Raw genomic sequence first — 25770 nt, 5'->3', positions numbered from 1 at the left:
CCTTCCTCTCCCCCTCCCTCTCCCTCTCCCCCTCCCTCAAATGTCCTCCCTTCCTCTCCCCCCTCCCTCAAATGTCCTCCCTTCCTCTCCCCCTCAAATTCCTACCTATCCCTCCCTCAAATTTCCTCCCTCCCTCTCCCCCCCACTCCCTCAAATTTCCTCCCTCCCTCTCCCCCCCACTCCCTCGAATTTCCTCCCTCCCTCTCCCCCTCCACCCACTCAAATTTCCTCCCTCTCCCCCCCACTCAAATTTCCTCCCTCGCCCCCCAACCCACTCAAATTTCCTCCCTCCCCCCCCACCCACTCAAATTTTCTCCCTCCCCCCCACACCACTCAAATTTTCTCCCTCCCACCCCACTCAAATTTTCTCCCTCCCCCCCACTCAAATTTTCTCCCTCCCCCCTCCAATTTCCTCCCTCCCTCTCCCCCACTCACTGAAATGTCCTCCCTGTCGGCTGTCCCTGACACCCGGCGGGCGCGCGAGGGAGCACTCTCCCTGGCTGAGTGGTTCCTCTTCAGCTCCCTTGCGCGCCGCGTACTGATGCTGGAGCCGGAAGATGACGTTATCTTCCGGCTCCGGCATCAGTACGGTGCGCGAGGGAGCTGAAGAGGAAGCACTCAGCCAGGGAGAGTGCTCCCTCGCGCGCCCGCCGCGTGTCAGCAGGGCCAGCCTCTGGGGGGCCCTGAGGTGACCGGCTGCTGGGCCCCCCAGGAGAAGAGGCTGGCCCAGTGGGTACATACCGGGCCCCCTGCGACCCGGTATGTACCCACTGAATGTGGGGCCCGGATGACCTGAGCAGTCTGGGCCCCCCAGGACCGCATGCCCCTGCCGGCTCTGCTTGGGGCTCCGGGCCAGCTCGGGGCCCCAAGCAGTTGCTTGTTTTGCCTGTCGGGTAGAGACGGGCCTGAGTGCAGGATGGAGGTGCTATGACAGTGGATAGGGACAGTGAGTACAGAGATATAAGGTAGGTTACAGTGCAGGATGGAGGTGCTATGACAGTAGATAGGGACAGTGAGTACAGAGATATAAGGTAGGTTACAGTGCATGATGGAGATGCTATGACAGTGAATAGGGACAGTGAGTACAGCGATATGAAGTAGGTTACATTGCAGGATGGAGATGCTATGACAGTGTGTCACTGATACAAAGTAATGCTAGTTTATCTTCTCATACCTTTTGACTTCTTTGTAATTCGAACACAGTTTATTTGAATTAATTTGTATGTTGCGGCATATGTGTGTTTGTATGTATGAGCATGTTTTCATTAACAATCTGTGTGTCTGGATGTGTATTCTTGTAGGGGGGGAGGTGTGTGTGTTTGTTATGACTTGTGAAAAAGCAAATAACCAATCTAGTCATAACAATCACATAATACCACATTATCCAAACTGAAGCAGAGGAGCTACACTGTATGTGCTGTGTACCCTAACCATTACAGCAGGTTACTCCAAACATTGAGCATCCACTTAATAACATTGATAGAATGTTCAGAGCAGTATGTGGGGTTTGTGTAATTTGCAGTAAAAGGAATCAATACTCGAGCACACAGTGAAATCTGATCTTACTTCAAACATGGGAAACTGGGTGGTGTCTCATTAAAGAATATCGTTTGATACAAGTTATCAAGATGCAGAGGTAATATCACCCCGACCATTATATCTCCAGGCTGTAACATCCCTCCAAGCTCTGTGACGGGCAGTCTGCATTGCTGGTCTTCAGAGTAAAATACAGGAATTAGAAGGAACATGACCAGGTGCCAATTTTTCATATAGAGACACAGTCCCATATTTACAAGAGAAAAGAAATCCAAGACTCCGTCAGTTTATCTTTTTTGGTGTGGTTTACTGAATTCAAAAAGACTACGTTTTGGTCAGTGTGATCTTCTTCAAGTCATATTCCCAATAAAATGTACACACATCAATAAAGGTAAATATATGACATAACATGCTTTTACACAGCTGTACCATGTATAGGATTCCCATTCGCTGGAGCAGACCTGGTAATTAATGTAGAGAAAAGGATAGATATATCATGTGTCAGAGTTGGAACATTATTATTATTATTACTGGCTTTTATAATGAGCCCACATATTCCGCAGTGCTGTACAATTGTGTAAAAAACACAGTAAATTCATACTCAGATGAAAACAAAATGTGGGATGAAATCTAGACCTTGGGGTTCTTTTATACAAAGTGCTTTTCTAGATAGTCTGTGAGCTTTGAATTACATGTTAAAATGGGGAAACGAGACAAAAGGTAGCAGGGAGAATATGGAGGTGATGGCCAGAGAACATTAGTAATATCAGAAATGGCAGGCATTACGTGTAGAGTAAAATTCATCATTCCTGTAGAAATTTTGCTAAAATTACCCATAGAAACATAGAATGTGACGGCAGATAAGAACCATTCGGCCCATCTAGTCTGCCCAATTTTCTAAATACTTTCATTAGTCCCTGGCATTATCTTATAGTTAGGATAGCCTTATGCCTATCCCACGCATGCTTAAACTCCTTTACTGTGTTAACCTCTACCACTTCAGCTGGAAGGCTATTCCATGCATCCACTACCCTCTCAGTAAGGTAATACTTCCTGATATTATTTTTAAACCTATGCCCTCTAATTTAAGACGATGTCCTCTTGTTGTGGTAGTTTTTCTTCTTTTAAATATAGTCTCCTCCTTTACTGTGTTGATTCCCTTTATGTATTTAAATGTTTCTAACACATCCCCCCTGTCTCGTCTTTCCTCCAAGCTATACATGTTAAGATCATTTAACCTTTCCTTGTAAGTTTTATTCTGCAATCCATTAACCAGTTTAGTAGCCCTTCTCTGAACTCTCTCTAAAGTATCAATATCCTTCTGAAGATACGGTCTCCAGTACTGCGTACAATACTCCAAGTGAGGTCTCACCAGTGTTCTGTACAATGGCATGAGCACTTCCCTCTTTCTACTGCTAATACCTCTCCCTGTACAACCAAGCATTATGCTAGCATTTCCTGCTGCTCTATTACATTGTCTGCCTACCTTTAAGTCATCAGAAATAATCACCCCTAAATCCCTTTCCTCAGATGTTGAGGTTAGGACTCAATCAAATATTCTGTACTCTGCCCTTGGGTTTTTACGTCCAAGATGCATTATCTTGCACTTATCCACATTAAATGTCAGTTGCCACAACTCTGACCATTTTTCTAATTTACCTAAATCATAAGCCATTTGGCTTATCCCTCCTGGAACATCAACCCTGTTACATATCTTAGTATCATATCTTAGTATCATCATCAAAAATACATACCTTACCATACCTTACCTTCTGCAATATCACTAATACAAATATTAAAGAGAATGGGTCCAAGTACAGATCCCTGAGGTACCCCACTGGTGACAAGCCCAAGCTTCGAGTATACTCCATTGACTACAACCCTCTGTTGCCTGTCACTCAGCCACTGCCTTACCCATTTCAACAATATTGGAATCCAAACTTAAAGATTGCAGTTTATTGATAAGCCTTCTATGTGCAACAGTGTCAAAAGCCTTACTGAAATCTAGGTAAGCAATGTCTACTGCACCACCCTGATATATAATTTTAGTTACCCAATCAAAAAAATCAATAAGATTAGTTTGGCATGATCTCCCTGAAGTAAACCCATGTTGTCTCTGATCTTGAAATCCATGTGGTTTTAGATGTTCGACAATCCTATCCTTTAACATGGTTTCCATCACTTTCCCCACTACTGAAGTAAGGCTTACTGGCCTATAGTTGCCCGACTCCTCCCTATTACCTTTCTTGTGAATGGGCACAACATTCGCCAACTTCCAATCTTCTGGGACTACTCCTGTTATCAATGATTGGTTAAATAAATCTGTTAATGGTTTTGCTAGTACACCACTAAGCTCTTTTAATAGCTTTGGGTGTATTCCATCAGGTCCCATTGACTTATTTGTCTTTACTTTTGACAGTTGAAATAGAACCTCTTCCTCTGTAAACTCACGTGTTATAAATGACTCATTTATCCTTTTTCTTAACTGAGGTCCCTTTCCTTCATTTTCATCTGTAAATACCAAACAAAAATCTTCATTGAGGCAGTCAGCTAGACCTCTTCTTTTGTTTTTAATCTAACTAATCCTTTCTTTTCTCATTTATGTATCTAAAAAAAGTTGTGTCCCCATTTTTTACTGACTGTGCTATTTTCTCTTCTGTGTGTGATTTGGAAGCTCTTATAACTTGCTTAGCTTCTTTATGCTTAATCTTATAGATTATTCTGTTTTTTCACTCTGGGGTTTTTTATAATTACTAAATGCTAACTTTTTGTTTTTTACTATTTTGGCCACATCTGCGGAGTACCACAGAGGTTTCTTGAATTGAAAATGTTGCTTTTACTGACAAGCAATTTGATGTTGCCTTCAGTAGTGCAACTTTTAAATAATCCCATTTCTTTTGGACTCCATTTAAATTGCTCCAGTCTGATAATGACTCCTTTACGCATATTCTAATTTTAGAAAAGTTTGTTTTTCTAAAGTCTAAAACTTTTGTTTTTGTGTGGTGTGACTCAGTCACTGTTCTTATATTAAACCACACTGACTGATGATCACTGAATCCTAAACTTTCACCTACAGTAATATCGGATACCAAATCTCCATTTGTTATTACTAAATCTAGTATGGCCTCTTTACGAGTTGGCTCCTCAACGACTTGTTTTAGAGACAATCCCAGTAGGGAGTTTAGAATATGTGTGCTCCTGGCACAAGCAGCTATTTTTGTTTTCCAATTCACATCAGGAAGACTAAAGTCACCCATGATGATAACTTCCCCCTTCATTGTCATTTTAGCTTTTTCCTCAACTAGTAGATTATCTAACTCTTCAATTTGTCCTGGGGGCCTATAAATCACACCTACACGAGTTACTGTGTGATTACCAAATTCTAACGTAACCCCAACGGACTCTATGTTTGCCTCACTAACTTTTATTAGGGTAGATTTTATGCTATCCTTCACATACAGGGCCATACAGTGGGGTACCTCGTGGATCTGTACTTGGACCCATTCTCTTTAATATTTTTATTAGTGATATTGCAGAAGGTAAGGTATGGTAAGGTATGCCATACAGGGCCATCCCTCCCCCTTTCCTGCCTTCCCTGTCTTTTCTATACAAAGAGTACCCTGGTATTGTTATGTCCCAGTCATTTTTCTCATTATACCATGTCTCAGTAACAGCGACTAAATCTACACTATCAGTTGCCATTATTGCCACAAGTTCATGGATTCTATTCCCTAAACTGCGAGCATTTGTAGACATGACTCTAAGCTTATCATTTTTTAACACACTTGCTACAGGCACCTTCTGTCCTTGTTTTGGGGGACAATTGGATTGATGTTTTATCAACCTTTTGCCCCCCCCCCACCTAGTTTAAATACATCCTAGCAAAGCCTCTGAACTGCTCACAGAGTACATTTGTTCCCTTTTGAGAAAGATGCAAACCATCTTTTTTGTACAGTTTATTTCCATTCCAAACAGAGCTACCATGAGAAATAAAGCCAAATCCTTGCTCCAAACACCATTCACCAAGCCACAAGTTAAAGTCCCTAATACACATCCGCCTGTCGTTCTGAGTGTTATGCACAGGCAGAACTTCAGAGAATGACAGTGTGGAAGCAACCTGCCGTAGATCATTGGCAAAAACACTAAAAGCTTCTTTAACCTCTGAAACCTCATTGCAAGCCAAGTCATTTGTCCCTAGATGGACAAGTACATCCAATTCCCCTTCCTGCTTTGCTCGCTTAACAATATTACAGATACGTCTCCTGTCTCTGTGAGCAGTAGCTCCGGGAAGACACCTCACAAGACCACCATTGTCCATCTCCACACCTCTTATGATGGAATCCCCTAACAACAACTGCTTTCTATTAGGCCTCACCATAGTCTCCAAGCCCCTCTCCACAACACCACTAGTCTCAGTGCCTCTCTCCACAACACCACTACCCTCAGTGCCTGTCTCCATAACACAATTACACTCTGAAATTGCAGAAAATGAATTATGTAGAGCAACAGACTGTGCAATATGCCTTTCATCCACAACTCTAAATCTACCAGATCCTACAGTGATCCATCTGCCATTCCTAGTACGTCTCTGTGGCAGTGGCTTTGCAGCAGTTCCAGCCTGAGTTTGTTTACCAGATAATTTACAAATCTCAGACTTCAAAAATACAATCTCCTCCTGCAAGATAGAGAACTGTCTACAGATTAGGCAACAACCAAACCTCCAAAACGTGGAACATGAAACAAATGCATAGCAACTATTACACTGAACTAAGTCTGCCATTCCAATGAGGTGAATTATTTAATTCAATCAAATTTTCACTTTTTATTTATCCTCCTGAATACCTCAGATTACCTCCAGTTTATCTCCAGAATATCTCCAACCACACACTTAGAAGCAACACTCTCCATAATATCTCCAACCACACACTTAGAAGCAACACTCTCCAGAATATCTCCAACCACACACTTAGAAGCAACACTCTCCAGAATATCTCCAACCACACACTTAGAAGCAACACTCTCCAGAATATCTCCAACCACACACTTAGAAGCAACACTCTCCAGAATATCTCCAACCACACACTTAGAAGCAACACTCTCCAGAATATCTCCAACCACACACTTAGAAGCAACACTCTCCAGAATATCTCCAACCACACACTTAGAAGCAACACTCTCCAGAATATCTCCAACCACACACTTAGAAGCAACACTTAGATGAAGCAACCAAGCTCTATTAGCCAAGCTAATGACAACAACCCTTATATACACCTAAAATCACCTCCCACTAGGAATGTTTAACACCTGGGTAGGCCTCTGCTTGTTTGCAAACAATAGCTAATTAAACAGCAATCAATAGCAAGTAGCTAACTAATCAAATCAAATGCCTTATAATTACCAACAGGAAATCAAACCTTGTGCATTCAGTAACCTTTTCCTACAGATGAATTTTACCTGTAACAGTAGAAAAGAAAAACTCTTAGCACAACTCTTAGACAGTTGAAGCTTCTGTAAAGCTCTCAGAATATCTCCAACCACACACTTAGAAGCAACACTTAGATGAAGCAACCAAGCCCATAATATATGAGTAAAATAATTAACAGAGGTCTATGTCTACAATAGTTTGAGACAGGCGTATGGCTATACGTGTGTTCAAGGTCAGAACAGAGAATAGGGACGAGGGAATATATGGACATTCTAAAGCAGAATATTATTTTTACTGTACAGAGATTAATTGAGAAATATTAGAGGATATTATTATGGAATGTAGTGTGTACTTTAGGGATCTGAGAAATTTTAGGTGACTTACTAATAATTTATGAAAAAATAATAATTTAGAAGTACAATGTATATTATTTACACAGACTGATTTTCAAACACATTTGTTATAGTTTAAAGCGGTGTTACTGGGAGTATTATTGCTGTGGAGCTCTGTTATACACTCAGATACACCAACAATATGGAGCTCCTAGAAAAGAGGGACAGCAGGATTAGAGTCCAACACAGGGACTGTGCCTCACAAACAGGGACCCTTAGGAGGTTATCATAACACGAAGAAGACTTGCATAATGCATAAACTATGTCTAAAAATCTGTGCTGTAATAATGGTGATACATTTTAAAAAAATCTGTGTTCTCTTGCTACTCACTATACCTGATAATGGCTCTTTGTTTTGCAGAGTTTGTCCTTCTTAAAGTGTGAGATAATGCAGAATAAGTCCTCAGTAAATGCACACAGTCCAGGTTTATATACACCGTCCATATCCCCAGGAGCCAAAATGCTGGATCCTCAATGGACATTTACTGTTTCAATGCAGGGACCAGACTGTCTCTTTGTAGCAAATTATAGCAGTCAATGTGCAGATGGGATTTGCCACATGTATCTCAAATGTTTAAAACACGTTTTACTCCTATTGTAAAAATATTAAAAAAAAATTTATTCTACGAGAGCAATAAAAATATTATATTAAACTGGGTGCTCAGATAGAACACAGCTAAAGTTCAACAGAAAAATCATGTTGATTTAGCCACAGAAACACAAATAGGAATGTCACTGCAATGTGATTTAAAGGAAAATTGTCATCATTTTTTAATATTATTCAAATAGAAGATCACATGCTTTATATGCTCTATGTGTGCCCAATTCTAATGCATAGATATAAATAAATATCTGCTGTATAGTGCAAGACCTCGGTATCAGAGGGATAAACAGATTGTCCAGCTGTATTGTGCAGCTTAGCTCTGTGATTAACTTACAGATCCTGTAATAGAGCTGCAGCTTGCAATCTCTGTGTCTGATCAAACACCATTCTCAATTCTGAAAAAAGCTTCTGAACACAATGGGAGAGTGTCACACAGGAGGCTACTTGGAAACCCTATCAGGGTCTCTTCAAACCCTGTAAGTTTCATCCCGATAATCCAGGTACCTGACAATGTCAGTGATGATGTCATATGAGTGTGGTCATCCACATGTTCAATGAGATGTCACAGGGCTCACATCGAGTGCTTGTCACACTTTGGCATGGTATTAATACATTTCGGCCACTTACCTGGGTTCAACAGGCACCTGTGCTGTATATGTTCCTTTTCCTGCTGAAAAAGCTAGGCCAACCCACGAACATGTTCATCAACTAAGATTGTTGAGCTAATGCACTCATAGTCCTGCATGGCACTGCTTAGCTCTGTAGAGTCAACTGGATTCTCCTGCTTGAGAAAACTAGATGCAGGGGCTGTGGCTGCGGGTAACAAGTGGGACCCAGGTAAATTGTTAGACTGTACTAAAAAGGAGGTGCAGGTCAAACATCTCTAAAGGATTCTGGTCACATGGAAGAACAGGACGGAGCCCCATACTGCAAATGTATATACATAGTTCAAATGCAGTTTCACGGCTGATTGGCTGGAACACGTACAGTTGGTTTCATTTTTTTTTTTCACGGTGGGGGTAAATTGTCTGTCGAAGGGTCACAAGCATTTTCAATTTCTGTTGTTGTTGTTAGAAAACCACAAAGGACAAGAGGTCTTCGACTGAAACTTGAGTAGAGGAGATTTTACCTCCAGCAGAGGAATGATTCCTTTGCAGTAAGTACAAATACATTTATGGAATTCTCAAAGTGAAGTATTGTTTTATCCAATTCAGTAGACATCTTAAGAAATGTTTTGGGGTGCTTTAACTGGAACAAGTACAGTTGGTTTCATTTTTTTTCATGGTGGGGTACATTGTCTGTCGATGGGTCACAAGTACCTGCAATTTCTGTTGTTCTTTGAAAACCACAAAGGACATAGAAACATAGAAACATAGAATTTGACGGCAGATAAGAACCATTCGGCCCATCTAGTCTGCCCAGTTTTCTAAATACTTGCATTAGTCCCTGGCCTTATCGTATAGTTAGGATAGCCTTATGCCTATCCCACGCATGCTTAAACTCCTTTACTGTGTTAACCTCTACCACTTCAGCTGGAAGGCTATTCCATGCATCCACTACCCTCTCAGTAAAGTAATACTTCCTGATATTATTTTTAAACCTTTGTCCCTCTAATTTAAGACTATGTCCTCTTGTTGTGGTAGTTTTTCTTCTTTTAAATATAGTCTCCTCCTTTACTGTGTTGATTCCCTTTATGTATTTAAATGTTTCTATCATATCCCCCCTGTCTCGTCTTTCCTCCAAGCTATACATGTTAAGATCCTTTAACCTTTCCTGGTAAGTTTTATCCTGCAATCCATGAACCAGTTTAGTAGCCCTTCTTTGAACTCTCTCTAAGGTATCAATATCCTTGTGAAGATAGGGTCTCCAGTACTGTGTACAGTACTCCAAGTGAGGTCTCACCAGTGTTCTGTACAATGGCATGAGCACTTCCCTCTTTCTACTGCTAATACCTCTCCCTATACAACCAAGCATTCTGCTAGCATTTCCTGCTGCTCTATTACATTGTCTGCCTACCTTTAACAAGAGGTCTTCGACTGAGACTTGAGCAGAAGAGATTTTACCTACAGCAGAGGAATGATTCATTTGCAGTAAATACAAATACAGTTGAAGCGGGATGTTATTATTATTAATTTTATGATATTTATATAGCGCCATCAAATTCCGCAGTGCTTTACAATGGGTGACTGTTCATGCATGGCAAATTTTACTTGCCACTTTGAAGAACAAAAAAAAAACATTTTAAGTTCCAGATGAAAAGAGCCAGGAACGTGAATGTTTTCAGTGATCATATGAGTTGACAAATGGGCAATTTGGCATTTATGAACAATAATGCACAATCCCTGATAAACATAATATTTCGCAGCTGTGGGATTCAAACCCATGCCTCTAAAGAAACTAGCATTTAAATCCAGTGTCTTAGACCACTCAGCCACGCTACCTTCAATTGCAGAGTTACGGCTGTTTGGCTGGAACATGTAGAGTTGGTTTTCATATCTATCTACATATATAAAATGGTTTGTTCCAGTTGTCATCAGATAGCCCTGGTTCCCTAGCATCTGATACGAACCTTGTTAATCTGGGCGATGTCTGACCTGGCATGACTCTCTTAGTATGTGTTGCTCTCATATTAGTGAGGTGGGTAGGCATATATCATTGGGTGTCTTGCCCATGGACACTTACTGGTGAAGTGGTATAACTGGTATTTGAAGTCGACAGAGCAATAGTTAAACAGCCTGGATTGACTACTAGAAAGTCTATGCCACATGGATACTGGAATACTTGGCTCTATAGAAGGTCAACAGGAAAATAAAAGCCTTCATCAAGAACTTGATGAGCAAGTGGAAAACAGCTCCATAAGTCAATTACAGCATAATAAAACAAGTGATCATCAAATGTGACTTTTGTCAAGGTTATATGCTATTTCCAATACTGTTATGCATAGGCCTCAACCCCCTTAGCCAGTTCATCATGAAGAATGGATATGGATATAGGTTCAAGAGTGGAGCTACTGTTAGCCATCTACTCTACATGGATGACATCAAGCTGTATGCCAAGAGTAAGCGGGACATTGACTCACTGATCCATCTTACTAGGATATACAGCAAGGACATTGGAATGTTGCTAAGACTAGATATGTGTGGACTGATGAAAGCAAAAAAAGAGGGAAAGTGATCAGGATAGAAGGAGTTTAAGTACCATAGGATCAAACAGTAGATGAAGAGAAAAGCTATAAGCAGGGCCAGACTGGCCCACCAGGATACCGGGAAATTTCCCAGTGGGCCACGGCACCTGGGGGCTGCAGAGCTCTTACTCCCTAGCGAGAGGGAGCCCTGCAGCCGTCTTTAATAAAAACGCCTGCCGGTGCCACCGGGTGGTCAGTCCGTGGCACACTCTGAGGGGGTACTCACCTTGCGGCCAGCGGCCCCATCTCCTCAGCTGCATGACTTATGTCAGTATCAGTGAGTGTGCCGGGCGGCAGTTAGCTCTGCCCCCTCCCTCAGTCCTCCTGTGACAAGGTCAGTAGGGACACAGAAACAGAGGGGCAGTGGAAACTCAGGGGAAAGGTAATAGACAAATAGAGGGGTAATAGAGACACAGGGTATGGGGGACAAAGAGAGGGGTAATAGAGAGACACAGGGGATGGGGGATGGGGGACAAAGAGAGGGGTAATGGAGAGACACAGGGGAAGGGGGGACACCAAGACAGATGGTGTAATAGAGAGACACCAGGGAAGGGGGGACAAAGAGACAGAGGGGTAATAGAGAGACACATTGGATGGGGAGACAAAGAGACAGAGGGGTAATAAAGAGAGGGGAAGGGGGGCAAAGAGACAGAGGGGTAAGATACAGACACAGGGAGGAGATGGGGAAGAGAGACACAGGGAGGATATGGGAGAAAGATACATACATAAGGTTTGTTTGGGGGACAAAGAGACATACAGAAGGGAAGGGGAACAAAGTGACACACACGTTTTGTGGGTGGCAATGCTGGGCTGGGGAAAAAAGAGACACAGAGTGGCTGGGAGAAGAGAAAGAGGCACACAGAGTCTGGAGTTAGAAAGAGACACAGAGATGAGATTTGGAAGGGGAGAACGAGACAAAGGGGCTGGGGCTAAGACATACACAAAAGAAGCTGGGGGAAAGAGACCTACAGAGGCTGGAGAAGGGTATAAAGAAACACACAGGGACTGGGATGAAGTAAAAGATACTAGACATGTGCAATTCGTTTCGGTAGAATATGAATTTGGACGAATTTCAGGCAATTCGGACATTCGGGTACTTCCAAATTGCCGAGGTTCCGAAATTACCGAATTTCCGAAGTGTCGAAGTTCTGAAGGTTCCGAAGCACAGTATTGCCTAAGTACTAATATACTTACCCAGTGAAAGAAGAAGAATGTTACATTGTATACAATTTTAAATAAAAGGTATACAAACATAGCCAGGATTCACCTGTAAGCATTTGCAACACTTACAACAATCAAGTAACATACATTCATATAAAATGTAAGTTACTTGGCCAGTCAGTGTAATGACAGGAATGAATAAGTAGATAACTCCCTAATTCCCATGGTATTAGGGAGCTATCTACTAAAAGGCTGAAAGACCTAAATTGGTCTTTCAGCCAAATTTACTAATACTAAGTAAAGATTACTTAGTATTAGTAAATTATGCCCCTACTCGCTATACCGCGAGTAGGGGCATGTCTATTATACAGTGAGCAGCCTGTTACTTAATCCACCAATCAGAGAGTTATGAGTCAAATTACGCAGCGTGGGAAAATTCCAAAGAACTTTCCCACGCTGTGTAAAATGACACAGAGCACTCTGATTGTTGGATTTCAAACCAACCAATCAGAGTCTCTGTAGCTGAAAACCGAGTGTAGGAGAAGGTAAGGGTCAGCGGTGTTCGTTGAAATGTGTAGCCGATTTCAGTTCCATGGATTTGGCTACACATATTGCTGACCTCGTTCGAATGAACAAAGATGGCCGCCGCCACCCACTGTGGCCACCCAGCGGTGACCAATTTACCTACAGCAGCCTCCCAGCCTAGGAGGTAAATTAACTGAACGCTTCCACTTCTGGGTGGTCCGCCTGTGTGGTACTTGGTTCAGTAAGCTCCATTTACTGAGCCAAGTGGGAGAAAGCCATAAGAAAAGTATTTTAAAGGTCTGGGGTCATAGTCTTATAGGGGCATTGTTCCCAAAAGTCACAATATGTCCCCAGAAAAGGGCCAGCATGGTCCAATAAAAATCCATAAGCCCCAATGCTGTTCTTAAAGGGTTAGAAACGGCAGTTACAAACGGCAGTTTGTAACAACCCTAACCCCAAATAGAACAAAAATTGGGGCTATATATTAATAATAAACAACTTTATTAAGTTAGATTAACAAATATGTTGCTAGAACACGCTAGTTTAAAAATGGGACAAGACAAATCCAGTAGTTTCAAACTACAAGATTGTAAAGTGTTAAACTTTACGCTATAGTGTTAGGAATACAATGTGCATTCTTTATACTATAGCTGTGTTACAAACTGCTATTTGTAACTGGCCCTTTAAATGACAAATTGCCCTGCTTCCCTGGGTTGTGGAGAAGCCTATTTGCCAGCCTCCTTCCTCATGACTATGGCCCCTGGGAGATTGTGCCCCTGAAAACTTATGGACTTTTATTGGGTGTGTATGGCCCTTTAACCCCTTAAGGACCAAACTTCTGGAATAAAAGGGAATCATGACATGTCACACATGTCATGTGTCCTTAAGGGGTTAAGAACCGTCTGGGGACATATTGTGACTTTGGTGAACAATGCCCCTTTAAGACGTCCCCAAACCTTTAATATACTGTGTTCCTGGCTTTCTCCCACTTGGTTCAGTAAATGGGGCTTACTGAACCAAGTACCACACAGGCGGACCACCCAGAAGTGTGCAGTCAATTTACCTCCCAGGCTGTGAGGTTACTGCAGGTAAATTGCCGACCGCTGGGAGGCTGCAGTTTGTGCAAACCAACACGTGGCGGCGGCCATCTTTGTTCATTTGAACGAGGTCATCGGTATGTGTAGCCAAATTCATGGAACTAAAATCGGCTACACATTTCCGCGAACACCGCTGACCCTTACCTTCTCCCATACTGAATTTTCAGCTGCAGAGACTAAGTCCCGTTTTCAGCTGCAGAGACTAAGTCCCGTTCGAAGATTCGAATGCACATTTTTCTGCACGAAATTGACCGGCCGCACAGCCCAAATCTATGGAACTGTTTTGGGCAGGAAAATGTGCTTGCGGTCGGTCATAAAGGGCTTCCATCTAAGTTTTGATCTACTGAATGGATTTGGCTGATGTTTGAGAGTGTTTATGTTTAAAGTGTGCTGATTAATAATATGTTATTTTTATGAAGATTGGCTGTATGGTTTTAAAGTTACAGTGTATGTGTAAAAACTGTATTTTCCCTGCTTGTGATAATTATGTTAACCCATTGTGTAACATAATTATATCACAGGGAGAGGGGAGGATTTTGTGTGTAATTGCTGGGAGTGTTTTCTGTAATGTACCGTATATACTCGAGTATAAGCCGAGTTTTTCAGCACATTTTTTGTGCTGAAAAACCCCAACTCGGCTTATACTCGAGTCAGAGTCTGTATTATGGCAATTTACATTGCCATAATACAGACTGGGGGAGAGGGGTGCTGGCAGAGCTGTACTTACCTTTCCTGCAGCTCCTGTCAGCTCTCTCCTCCTCCGCGCCGTCCGTTCAGCACCTCGGTCAGCTCCCAGTGTAAGTCTCGCGAGAGCCGCGGCTCTCGCGAGACTTACACTGGGAGCTGACAGAGGGAGCTGCACAGACCGCACGGAGGAGGAGAGAGCTGACAGGAGCTGCAGGAAAGGTAAGTACAGCTCTGCCAGCACCCCTCTCCCCCCACTGAACTACCAATGACACTGGACCACCAGGGAAGGAGCCCCCCTCCCTGGCCAGCTAGCAAGCAGGGAGGGGGGACGAAAAAAAAAGATAATTAAAAAAATAATAATAATAATAATAATTAAATAATAATAAAAAATAATAATATAAAAAAAAAAAAAAAAAAAAATAATTAATAATATATCAAATGCCCACCCCCACCAACACATACACAAACACACACTGCATCACACACTGCATCACACACTCACACTTCATTCATATACACACACTGCACTCACACACACTGCACTCACACACACTGCATTCACACACACTGCACTCATACACACACTGCATTCACACATATTACACTGCCTTTAAGTCTAGGTAAAGGTCTGGTATTTGTCTTCCTGTTACTATATTAACGGATCATAAGAACTTGTCTTATATTGGGGAGGCTAAGCGCTTATCCGCCAGACAGGCTCGCTGGTCATTGTTCCTCACTCACTTTAATTATGTACTTACTTATAGACCTGGTTCTAAGAACTCTAAAGCCGATGCTTTGTCTCGTCAATATGAACCATCCACTATAACCGAACCAGTCCTGTCCTCCATAGTTCCCAAGGGAAATATCATCGCAAACACGAATCTTAGGATTCACTCTCCATTGCTTTCCGAGATCATGAAATCTCAGCATTTGGCACCCAAACAGACTCCTGGGGATCGACACTTCGTTCCTGCCACTCTCCAACTGGAGGTGCTACGCTGTCTCCATAACAGCAAAGTGGCGGGGCATCCGGGCATCCGCAAAACATATGCTCTGGTCTCTAAAGATTTTTGGTGGCCGGACTTACGTAAGGATATTAAAACTCACCTTATTTCCAGCACCGCGCTGGTCCGCCAGCGCTAGCTTCACCCCCCTTTGCGACATCATCAAAATGGACGATTTCAGCAAGGGGCGGGGCCAAATGCCATTTTGGCCAATCAGGACCTCCTCATAGAGATGCATTGAATTCAATGCATCTCTATGAGGAAAATTCAGCGTCTCTATGCAGAGCGTGGGGATGCTGAACGGCAGGGCTGCTAAGATAAGGGTGCCTTTGTAATGGTGACTTTTCTGAGGAACAGAGTGATCATGTTTCTAAAAATCTACAGGTTTAAAAGATCAAATACAACATAGATTTGCCAAAGGAAAGGTTTTTTTCATTCCAAACAGGGGAAATATGGATATTCTTACCAATCTGTAATATGTTGTAATAATGTAACAAATGCAAACATAAAGTTATATCAATCACATTTAAAGTAACACTCCAAACACCATAATCACTGCAGTGCTTTTTTTTTTTTTTTTAGAACAATTACATTTCTTACCTGGGGTATTTCAGGTGTTTCGACTACAACCTCAGCGAGAGCTGGAAGCTCCTTGTTTGGGCTGAGGTCACTAAGTTGACCCTCTCAACCAATGATCTGACCTGCAGGGCTTTGTAAAGACACAGAGCTAACAGAAGCTCTACTGTAAGCAGTTAAACATCTCTAAAATGTTTTGACTGCTAACAATGGGGGCCACCGGAGTACTCCTGGCAATATAACCATAACTGCAGTAGTTATGGTGTTTGAAGTATTCCTTTAACACATTGAGCTAGAGAAAACTAATCACCATGGCCTATATTTGAACTCTTCTTAATCCTGTGCATGATTTCTTCATTGCTATTCATTTATTACAGTTACCTTTTCAACAAAATAAACAGAGCAAATAAATAGAGAAATCAAATATTTACCTGCCATGACTTAGAAACATAGAAACATAGAATGTGACGGCAGATAAGAACCATTCGGCCCATCTAGTCTGCCCAGTTTTCTAAATACTTTCATTAGTCCCTGGCCTTATCTTATAGTTAGGATAGCCTTATGCCTATCCCACGCATGCTTAAACTCCTTTACTGTGTTAACCTCTACCACTTCAGCTGGAAGGCTATTCCATGCATCCACTACCCTCTCAGTAAAGTAATACTTCCTGATATTATTTTTAAACCTTTGTCCCTCTAATTTAAGACTATGTCCTCTTGTTGTGGTAGTTTTTCTTCTTTTAAATATAGTCTCCTCCTTTACTGTGTTGATTCCCTTTATGTATTTAAATGTTTCTATCATATCCCCCCTGTCTCGTCTTTCCTCCAAGCTATACATGTTAAGATCCTTTAACCTTTCCTGGTAAGTTTTATCCTGCAATCCATGAACCAGTTTAGTAGCCCTTCTTTGAACTCTCTCTAAGGTATCAATATCCTTCTGAAGATAGGGTCTCCAGTACTGTGTACAGTACTCCAAGTGAGGTCTCACCAGTGTTCTGTACAATGGCATGAGCACTTCCCTCTTTCTACTGCTAATACCTCTCCCTATACAACCAAGCATTCTGCTAGCATTTCCTGCTGCTCTATTACATTGTCTGCCTACCTTTAAGTCATCAGAAATAATCACCCCTAAATCCCTTTCCTCAGATGTTGAGGTTAGGACTCTATCAAATATTTTGTACTCTACCCATGGGTTTTTACGTCCAAGATGCATTATCTTGCACTTATCCACATTAAATGTCAGTTGCCACAACTCTGACCATTTTTCTAGTTTACCTAAATCTTTTTCCATTTGGCTTATCCCTCCTGGAACATCAACCCTGTTACATATCTTAGTATCATCCGCAAAAAGACACACCTTACCATCAAGACCTTCTGCAATATCACTAATAAAAATATTAAAGAGAATGGGTCCAAGTACAGATCCCTGAGGTACCCCACTGGTGACAAGCCCAAGCTTCGAATATACTCCATTGACTACAACCCTCTGTTGCCTGTCACTCAGCCACTGCCTTACCCATTCAACAATATTCGAATCCAAACTCAAAGATTGTAGTTTATTGATAAGCCTTCTATGTGCAACAGTGTCAAAAGCCTTACTGAAATCTAGGTAAGCAATGTCTACTGCACCACCCTGATCTATAATTTTAGTTACCCAATCAAAAAAATCAATAAGATTAGTTTGGCATGATCTCCCTGAAGTAAACCCATGTTGTCTCTGGTCTTGAAATCCATGTGTTTTTAGATGTTCAACAATCCTATCCTTTAACATGGTTTCCATCACTTTCCCCACTACTGAAGTAAGGCTTACTGGCCTATAGTTGCCCGACTCCTCCCTATTACCTTTCTTGTGAATGGGCACAACATTCGCTAACTTCCAATCTTCTGGGACTACTCCTGTTATCAATGATTGGTTAAATAAATCTGTTAATGGTTTTGCTAGTACACCACTAAGCTCTTTTAATAGCTTTGGGTGTATTCCATCAGGTCCCATTGACTTATTTGTCTTTACTTTTGACAGTTGAACTAGAACCTCTTCCTCTGTAAACTCACGTGTAATAAATGACTCATTTATCCTTTTTCTTAACTGAGGTCCCTTTCCTTCATTTTCATCTGTAAATACCGAACAAAAATATTCATTGAGGCAGTCAGCTAGACCTTTATCCTCATCTACATACCTTCCTTCTTTTGTTTTTAATCTAACTAATCCTTGTTTTACTTTTCTTTTCTCATTTATGTATCTAAAAACTTGAAGTTCCAAATGTCTGTACAACCTCCAAGAATTAATGGACCTTCTGCCTTATTGCAGTTTTGAAGGTCTTCCAGTGCCCTGGCCAAAACATGAACCGCAGTGTAAATATTGTAGGTGATTCTTAAACGTGAAACATCATTGTAGTTGTTCTGAATGCTTTCTAGTTTTTCTTCTCCAGTACACTGCTTTTTTTGCATACTTGTAGACAAGGTGACATTTTTGATGTCTAAATATTTGCATCCAAAAGATTTTTCCCATAAAAGCTTTGCCCAGCTTCCTCCTAAAGTCATAGATTGGTGGACTTTGTTGAGAAACTCTTTAAGTCCTGGTATTGTTCCACGTGGAATAGCTAAACCAATAGTTCCAACAAGTAGCCCAGAATATTTCTCCATATTAAACAGAGTGTATGTGGACCATGCTTCACTGGCAACAAATAATTTATTTGGTACTTTTTTTAACAACATCTCATCAAAAATCGGAACCAAAGCGGCACCATTGGCAATGATAATTACAACCTTTGCAGTTGAGTCCCTTATCACCTTGACAATTCGAGGAGCATTACGGTCTGGTTGATTAGTAAGAATATTCTCAGTGAAAGCAACACACGCACCAGCCTTGATTATTTCTTGAGTGACTATTTGAATTCCCTGTTGGCCATATTCATCGTCTAAACCCAATATCCCCACCCATGTCCATCCAAAATGCAACACCAGCTGGACAATACCTCTAGACAGGAAGGTATCACTGGGGATAGTTCTGAAGAAAGATGGAAACGTATTGCTATCGCTTAAAAGAGGATTAGTTGAAAAGTGACTGATCTGTTGGGAAATGGAAAAGTAAGCTGGCATTAAAGTCAAACAATATGTTAATAAAAATTTTTTACTAAATACTAACCGGAATTTGTCTTATTTTAACAGAGAAAACATTATTTTACTACATACAGATGCAAATTAAAAAATCCAAAAAGAAAATTCAGAAGATGCTACATATTAATATTTTAAAAGATGGAAAGTTAGATGTGTATGTATAACCCATAAATTGGTGCGCAATATTAATTAAAACAGTGCACATTTATCTTCCAATATATCTCTTACCAATAAAAAAACAATTAATCAACCACTAAATTGGTGGGCAATATCAATGAAAACAGTGTTCAATTATCTTACAATATATCTTACATATAGATACCAATTAAAGTGCATAAGTGAACACTAATTATTTATATAATAATGGTACATAGATTAATTTAATGCAATAAACGTGCAAAACAAATCACCAAATCGTGTGAATGATTTTCCGGCAGTTAACATACAAAACTAATATTAGATGATCTCAAGCATCTAAAAACAAAAACAAAGACAGTTCTAGTGCAACACTGTCATACATCTCAAACTAAGATAAAATTCTTGTAAATGAAACTCACAACATGGAGTGGTACACCCAAACTGAAGGGCCCAGGAAGGATAATATAAGGTTATATATATAGGTTATTATAAGACGCAAACGGCTTGCTACAAAGCCAGTTGAGGATGCAGAATCATTTCAATTTGTAGGTTAATTATCTGCAAGGCAACAGAAACATGGACTTCCCATTCCACATGTGTAGAAACCTCTGCCACACAGTAAGGTCTGCCATACCTTGCTTATCTATGACGCCTAGACTATCCTAGTTGGGTAGCTCAGTTTAAAAACAAAATATGCTCATGGCAAAATTACGTGAGCCTAGCAGTGATTTGAGTTCCTTATGATTACAGCAAGCTTGTTGGATAAGAATGTAAAGGTTATCATTAATGGAAGAAATGTTTATTTTTAGGAAAGCTGGCTTTCACGGTTACCGAGTCCAGATTAATGCGTAGGAAAATCCCTTTATCACCAAGACCTTCAGTTTGATCATTTAAAGGAGCACTATAGGGTCAGGAACACAAAACATATATTCCTGACCCTATAGGGTTAAAACCACCATCTAGCCACCCTGGTCCCCTCATGCCTCTAAAAATATAGTAAAATCTTACTTGAATTCAAGCCTGCAGCTGCATAGTTTGTCCCTGTTTCCTTTAGACCTGCCCACTTCCTGCTGACATCATCAGAAGTGGTGGCCTGAGCCAATCACAGTGCATCCCCATAGGATTGGCTGAGACTGACAAAGAGGCAGATCAGGGGCAGAGCCAGCACAATTCAAAAACAGCCCTGGCCAATCAGCATCTCCTCAGAGAGATGAATTGAATCAATGAATCTCTATGAGGAAAGTTCAGTGTCTCCATGCAGAGGGAGGAGATACTGAATGTTTGGATGCATTTTAGGCAGCCATGGCCCATCTCTAACTCCCATCTGAGGAGTGGCCAGTGAAGTTATAACTAGACTGTAATGTAAACACTGCATTTTCTCTGAAAATAAAGTGTTTACAGCAAAAAGCCTGAAGGTAATGATTCTACTCAGCAGAACAAATTCAATAAGCTGTAGTTGTCCTGTGACTATAGTGTCCCTGTAAGATTGGGGCACCTATGCTATTGAATAATTGAACAACATGTTTTAAACTGCTTAAGGGTTTAGAATTGTTCTCTACTTTAAGAAAATCATACAAATAATGAATGACTACAGGATATCTACATGCATTAAGTAGTAAACAGCATAGTGTCTTGGTGAACATATCAAAAAGCCTGGGGCTGCTCTTTGATCCAAAAGTAAGCCTGGTAAAGAAAGTCCTACTTGATACCATGTAGATGCCATAGGGGTTGGTGAATAAGGAGGAGTTTGAGTGTACAATATCTGAGTTGCGTAACTATGCACCAAATCCACCTGAAAATATAGCTTGAATGGCAGGGTCTATAGTAGTGTATTGTAGTGAGAATTCTTGAAAAGGGATTAATTAATTTAGGCTAAACATGTAGAGTGGGGAACTGATAAGTCAATTATTCATTGTTTATTATTTTAAGTTTTTCCATAGCAATCCCTATTGGGTTAGTACGCAATGCAGAAAATGGGGGAAAATTAAAATGGCCTATTAAGAATCCTTGTTCCATTTCTGTTTTTATGAGGGAGTTGACTGCAACAGGATCTCTCAAAGTAGACTACAAATTATTGCATTCCAATATGTATTTGGTAAGGAAAAGAAACCTGTGTGAAGTAAACCCCGAGATTTGGAACTCTGAAATGTGTGGATACTTTATGACACTATAGTTACCAGAACAACTACAACTTATTGTATTGGTTCTGATGAATATACTCATTACCTTCAGGCTTTTTGCAATAAACACTGTCTTTTCAGAGAAAATGCAGTGTTTACATTACAGCCTAGTGATAACTTCACTGGCACTCCTCAGATGGCTACTAGAAGTGCTTCATGGGGCATTGATGCACAGTGTGAAGCACTGCCATTCAGTGTCTCCACCCTTCTTGAAAGTCTCAGCCAATCCTATGGGGAAGCATTGTGATTGGCATTTGATCAACACTTCTAATATGTCAGCCAAGCAGTTAGGTCAGGGGCAGAGCCAGCACCAGTAGCAGACTGGAATAAAAGTAAGATTTTTACTATATTTAAGGGGGGAAGTTGAGCCAGGGGGCTAAATGTGGTTTTACACTATAGTGTGAGGAATACATGTTTGTGTTCATGACCCTATAGAGTTACGTTAATATGCCATCTTTAGAGAATAAATAAGCTGACCACTAACACTGTGAGAATCTATAATATGTAAAAAAAAATGGCCTATATGTGAGTTGGCGCCTCAACCTAAAATATAGGGGCATACTTGCTGTAAATTACAACATTTCTATTAATTGATTCCTTATGACAGGATAGTAGAACCTAGAAGACCGAATAGATGTATGTATATTGATGTATAGAAGCGCAAGAAGCATAATTTGTTTAATCTTTAGTAAAGTATGTGGACACCTTCTTCCTAATACATATACGTAGAAAAGTTTGATAATTGTATTCATAGCAGAAGATCAAAGTACATGCCATATTATAGCAATTCTCTCTATATATGTTTATTAATGGCTGAATGAAATATTATAATTCCGAATAGTATTAAGATGGGTATAAATTGCTAAGTAATGAAAATATAACCAGGGGAGTCTAACCACGGGTTATCCTTATACTTACAATAAGATGTTAGACTTAAATCAAATTGTAGTGAGAAAATATGAACTGTGTCTTTAGGAGTAGAATTCCAGTCGAATTACTTTAAATAGGATTCGAATGTTGATTCAAATACAATCACCCGAACGCTGTTGAATTTCACAGAGTGAAGTTGAATTTCAGGCTGAATAGGCTGAAACTACCCCGAGTGAGAGCGACTTAGTCGAATAGAGTTAGAGTCAAATAGAGTGAGATTACCTCAGTAAAATAGACAGGCCAAATAATGCTGGAGAATGGATTTTGCAGTAACAGCAAACAGAGGGAAAATCAATCCAGGAAGTGGAAATATGTGCGGTGACAATTAAGATACGTTTACTGGCCCTCCCACAAATCCATTGAGTTGTATGTGTTTATAAAAAAAAAAAAGGGGGAGAATGGGCTGGAAAACCACATAATCGATAAGTGGAATCCCTGCTCATTCACAGGTATATACCTCTAAAAGTAAACATACCATCACGGGTGGGGGGGGGGGGGGGGGGGTGGTTGAGGGTAAGGAAGGGTTATTCAACCTTTATTAGGGAAAAAAAAAAAAAAAGGATTTTAATTGTTTAAAAACTGGTAAAAGTATTACCAGAGGCAAGTACACCTGGATAATGTGTAAGTGAGTGAGATAAATGCTCTCAAAAAGAAACTAGGGTAAAATTAATAAAGTGAATATATATAGAAAATTCTATTGGTAAATCTCTATGGGAGTACAATATGTACACTGTATAAAGTAGTCATGCCGCAACATTGGCATTTAAGCAGAGGGGGAATATTGGTAGGGATATAATCATGCCTTGGTAGTAGTTATGGTGCCACTTGGGGAGACAGCTACAGTTACTAGTGCAGGCAGGAATGTATGGGGTGGAATGTGTAGAAAAAAAGGAGAGAAAGTAAATTTGTCTCCATACAGTATAAAAGTGTCCACTTAAATACAAATACTAGGGTTATGTGGATATAATGCACAGATAATAAACTCTCAAAAAATGATCACTCGCCCTCCAGAGCATATAGTTCATATGAGCTGAGAGAAATGAAAGTGCTCCTGTTTAAAGAGTATGCTCGATGCGCGTTTCGGCATATAGAACCGCCTTTTATCTCACTCACTTACACATTATCCAGGTGTACTTTTACCAGTCTTTAAACAATTAAAATCCTTTTATTTCCCCTAATAAAGGTTGAATAACCCTTCCTTACCCCCAACACCCCCCCCCCTCCCCTCTGTGATGGCACATTTACTTTTAGAGGTATATACCTGTGAATGAGCAGGGATTTCACTTATCAATTAGGTGGTTTTCCAGCCCATTATCCCCTTTTTTTCTGCATTTTTTCAGGATTAAGCCCCTTATAACTCTTGTTACCTCTATAGAGGTTGGGGAGTTGGCTAGTCCAACACCCTATACCCTCTATCTCTTTATCAATTTTGTATGTGTTTATATATGTGTGGATAGATAGATAGATAGATAGATAGATAGAAAAATTATAGCACTCAAAGGACTATATTGAAATGAAAATAAAACATAACTTTTATTCAGGTTGTTGGCTGGTTACAAAAGTCGACGTTTCAGTTCAGAAATCTGAACTTTCTTCAGGAAAGTGATACAAACGATTAATGTGCATATAGATAGGGTTATACTAATGATTAAACAGCATCCACATGGGTACTCACCCCTTGAACTTTGGCAAGCAGCTTGTGGCTTTCCGCGATTCGCGGAGATAACTGACCCGGTACTGCAACACTTGCAGAGTAACCCTGAACTCCCAACACTGCGTTCCAGCCAGGTACCATGCCGATAGCTGGAACGCATATCGTTAGTGTTGGGTGTGCTACCGCGGCCAGGCTGTCATAGACATGACAAGTGCGTCCACGAGCGGCGAGTCAAGGAGGGAGAGGGAAATTATAGCTAAACAAAATTAAATTCAATGAAACAGCATGAAACAAACATAATAGGTTATTTAAAAATGGAAATATTAAATGCATGAGCCGGTAAGAAAAATAAATTAGTGATAGAAAAATATGATAATCTGAAATCAGATTTGGTTATGGGAAAAAAAATAATTTAACAAAATAGGCATCGAATTCGTAAGTATATGTCAATTAATCTCAATATAGAGGGATACTGGTCCCAGAAATATAAATTATCACTAGATAGATACTGGGCACAGATTGAAGTGTCCAGATTACAAATATCTGATGGAACATTTTACCAACTATTAGATATTAGTGAGGTTCTTACCATAGATTGGATCATTACAACCTCATTAGTTGGAAAAACAGAAAAGGATAAAGTCAAAATGTACATAGCCAATGCACCCAAATGAAAGAGTAGTACAAAACGTTATTCAACCCTAGGAAAGGAATTAAATGATAAGACTTCTGTTCCCTGGATTAAAAAGAATTGCCACATTCATACCACAGTTACTGGGGATTGTTACAAATAATTATATCCAGAGAACCAACATGATACAATGTCTGGGAAATACCCGAAACAGCATCAAAATTACCTATGTGAGAGGAGAACTGGATGACAGTAAAGATTGAAGGCTAGTGTAAATTACTGCATATACAACAGACCATCTGAATACTACTGAAAAGTATAAGCTAGAAGATATATACAAAAAGTAGTACGGAAATTCCAAAAGGTGGAGAATAGAACAAGATAGAGGCTAGGCAGAAAGAGCAAACTAACCAATCACCTAGAAACTCAGAATGGTGACCAGTACGATACATCTAGAGCGTTGGATACTTCGGTCCAAAAATTCCCAGTGTTTTTTTGGGAATAATGATAATAGACTAGCCCCTGTTTAGATTTGATTAGAATAACCATACAACAATTATTTGGGCATGAACTGAGGAACTGTTTGAACAGAAAACAATAATAAAAAATATATGACAGGTAATAATTGTAAATCAAGGGAATCAGATTGACCCACAGATCTGAAAAAAGAAACAAAAGTTAGCAATAGCAAGTACAATAGTTATAAGAATACGGATAGAGAATATTTCTCATTAAGTCCTTTTGGCCATACTGTATCAAGCGTCCTGATCCAGAATAGTTCCTTTTGAAGAAAGAGCTTACTCCTATCTCCTCCACGCTGTGGTGTTGGTATATGATCAATGGCAATGAATTTCATTGAGGGCATCGGGTGTCGTGCATCAAGGAAATCTTTAGCCACTGGTAGTTCTGAATGTTGATCGCGGTAGGCAA

At 40.4% G+C, this 25770-nt stretch overlaps 1 protein-coding gene across 1 annotated transcript in view; it reads right to left on the bottom strand.

The window, feature by feature from the left end:
* Positions 1 to 1748, bottom strand: part of LOC134601906 (extracellular calcium-sensing receptor-like) — a 36576-nt gene extending 34828 nt beyond the window's left edge. Inside the window, exon 1 of the mRNA XM_063446410.1 lies at positions 1567 to 1748. Within this exon, the coding sequence (XP_063302480.1) occupies positions 1567 to 1748 (182 nt within the window). The remainder of the gene's footprint in view (positions 1 to 1566) is intronic.
* Between the last annotated feature and the right edge of the window lie 24022 nt (positions 1749 to 25770).

The sequence above is a fragment of the Pelobates fuscus genome, chromosome 3, assembly GCF_036172605.1.
Source record: "Pelobates fuscus isolate aPelFus1 chromosome 3, aPelFus1.pri, whole genome shotgun sequence".
Classification (NCBI taxonomy): Eukaryota; Metazoa; Chordata; class Amphibia; order Anura; family Pelobatidae; genus Pelobates; species Pelobates fuscus.
This window is presented reverse-complemented; position numbering and strand designations above follow the sequence as displayed.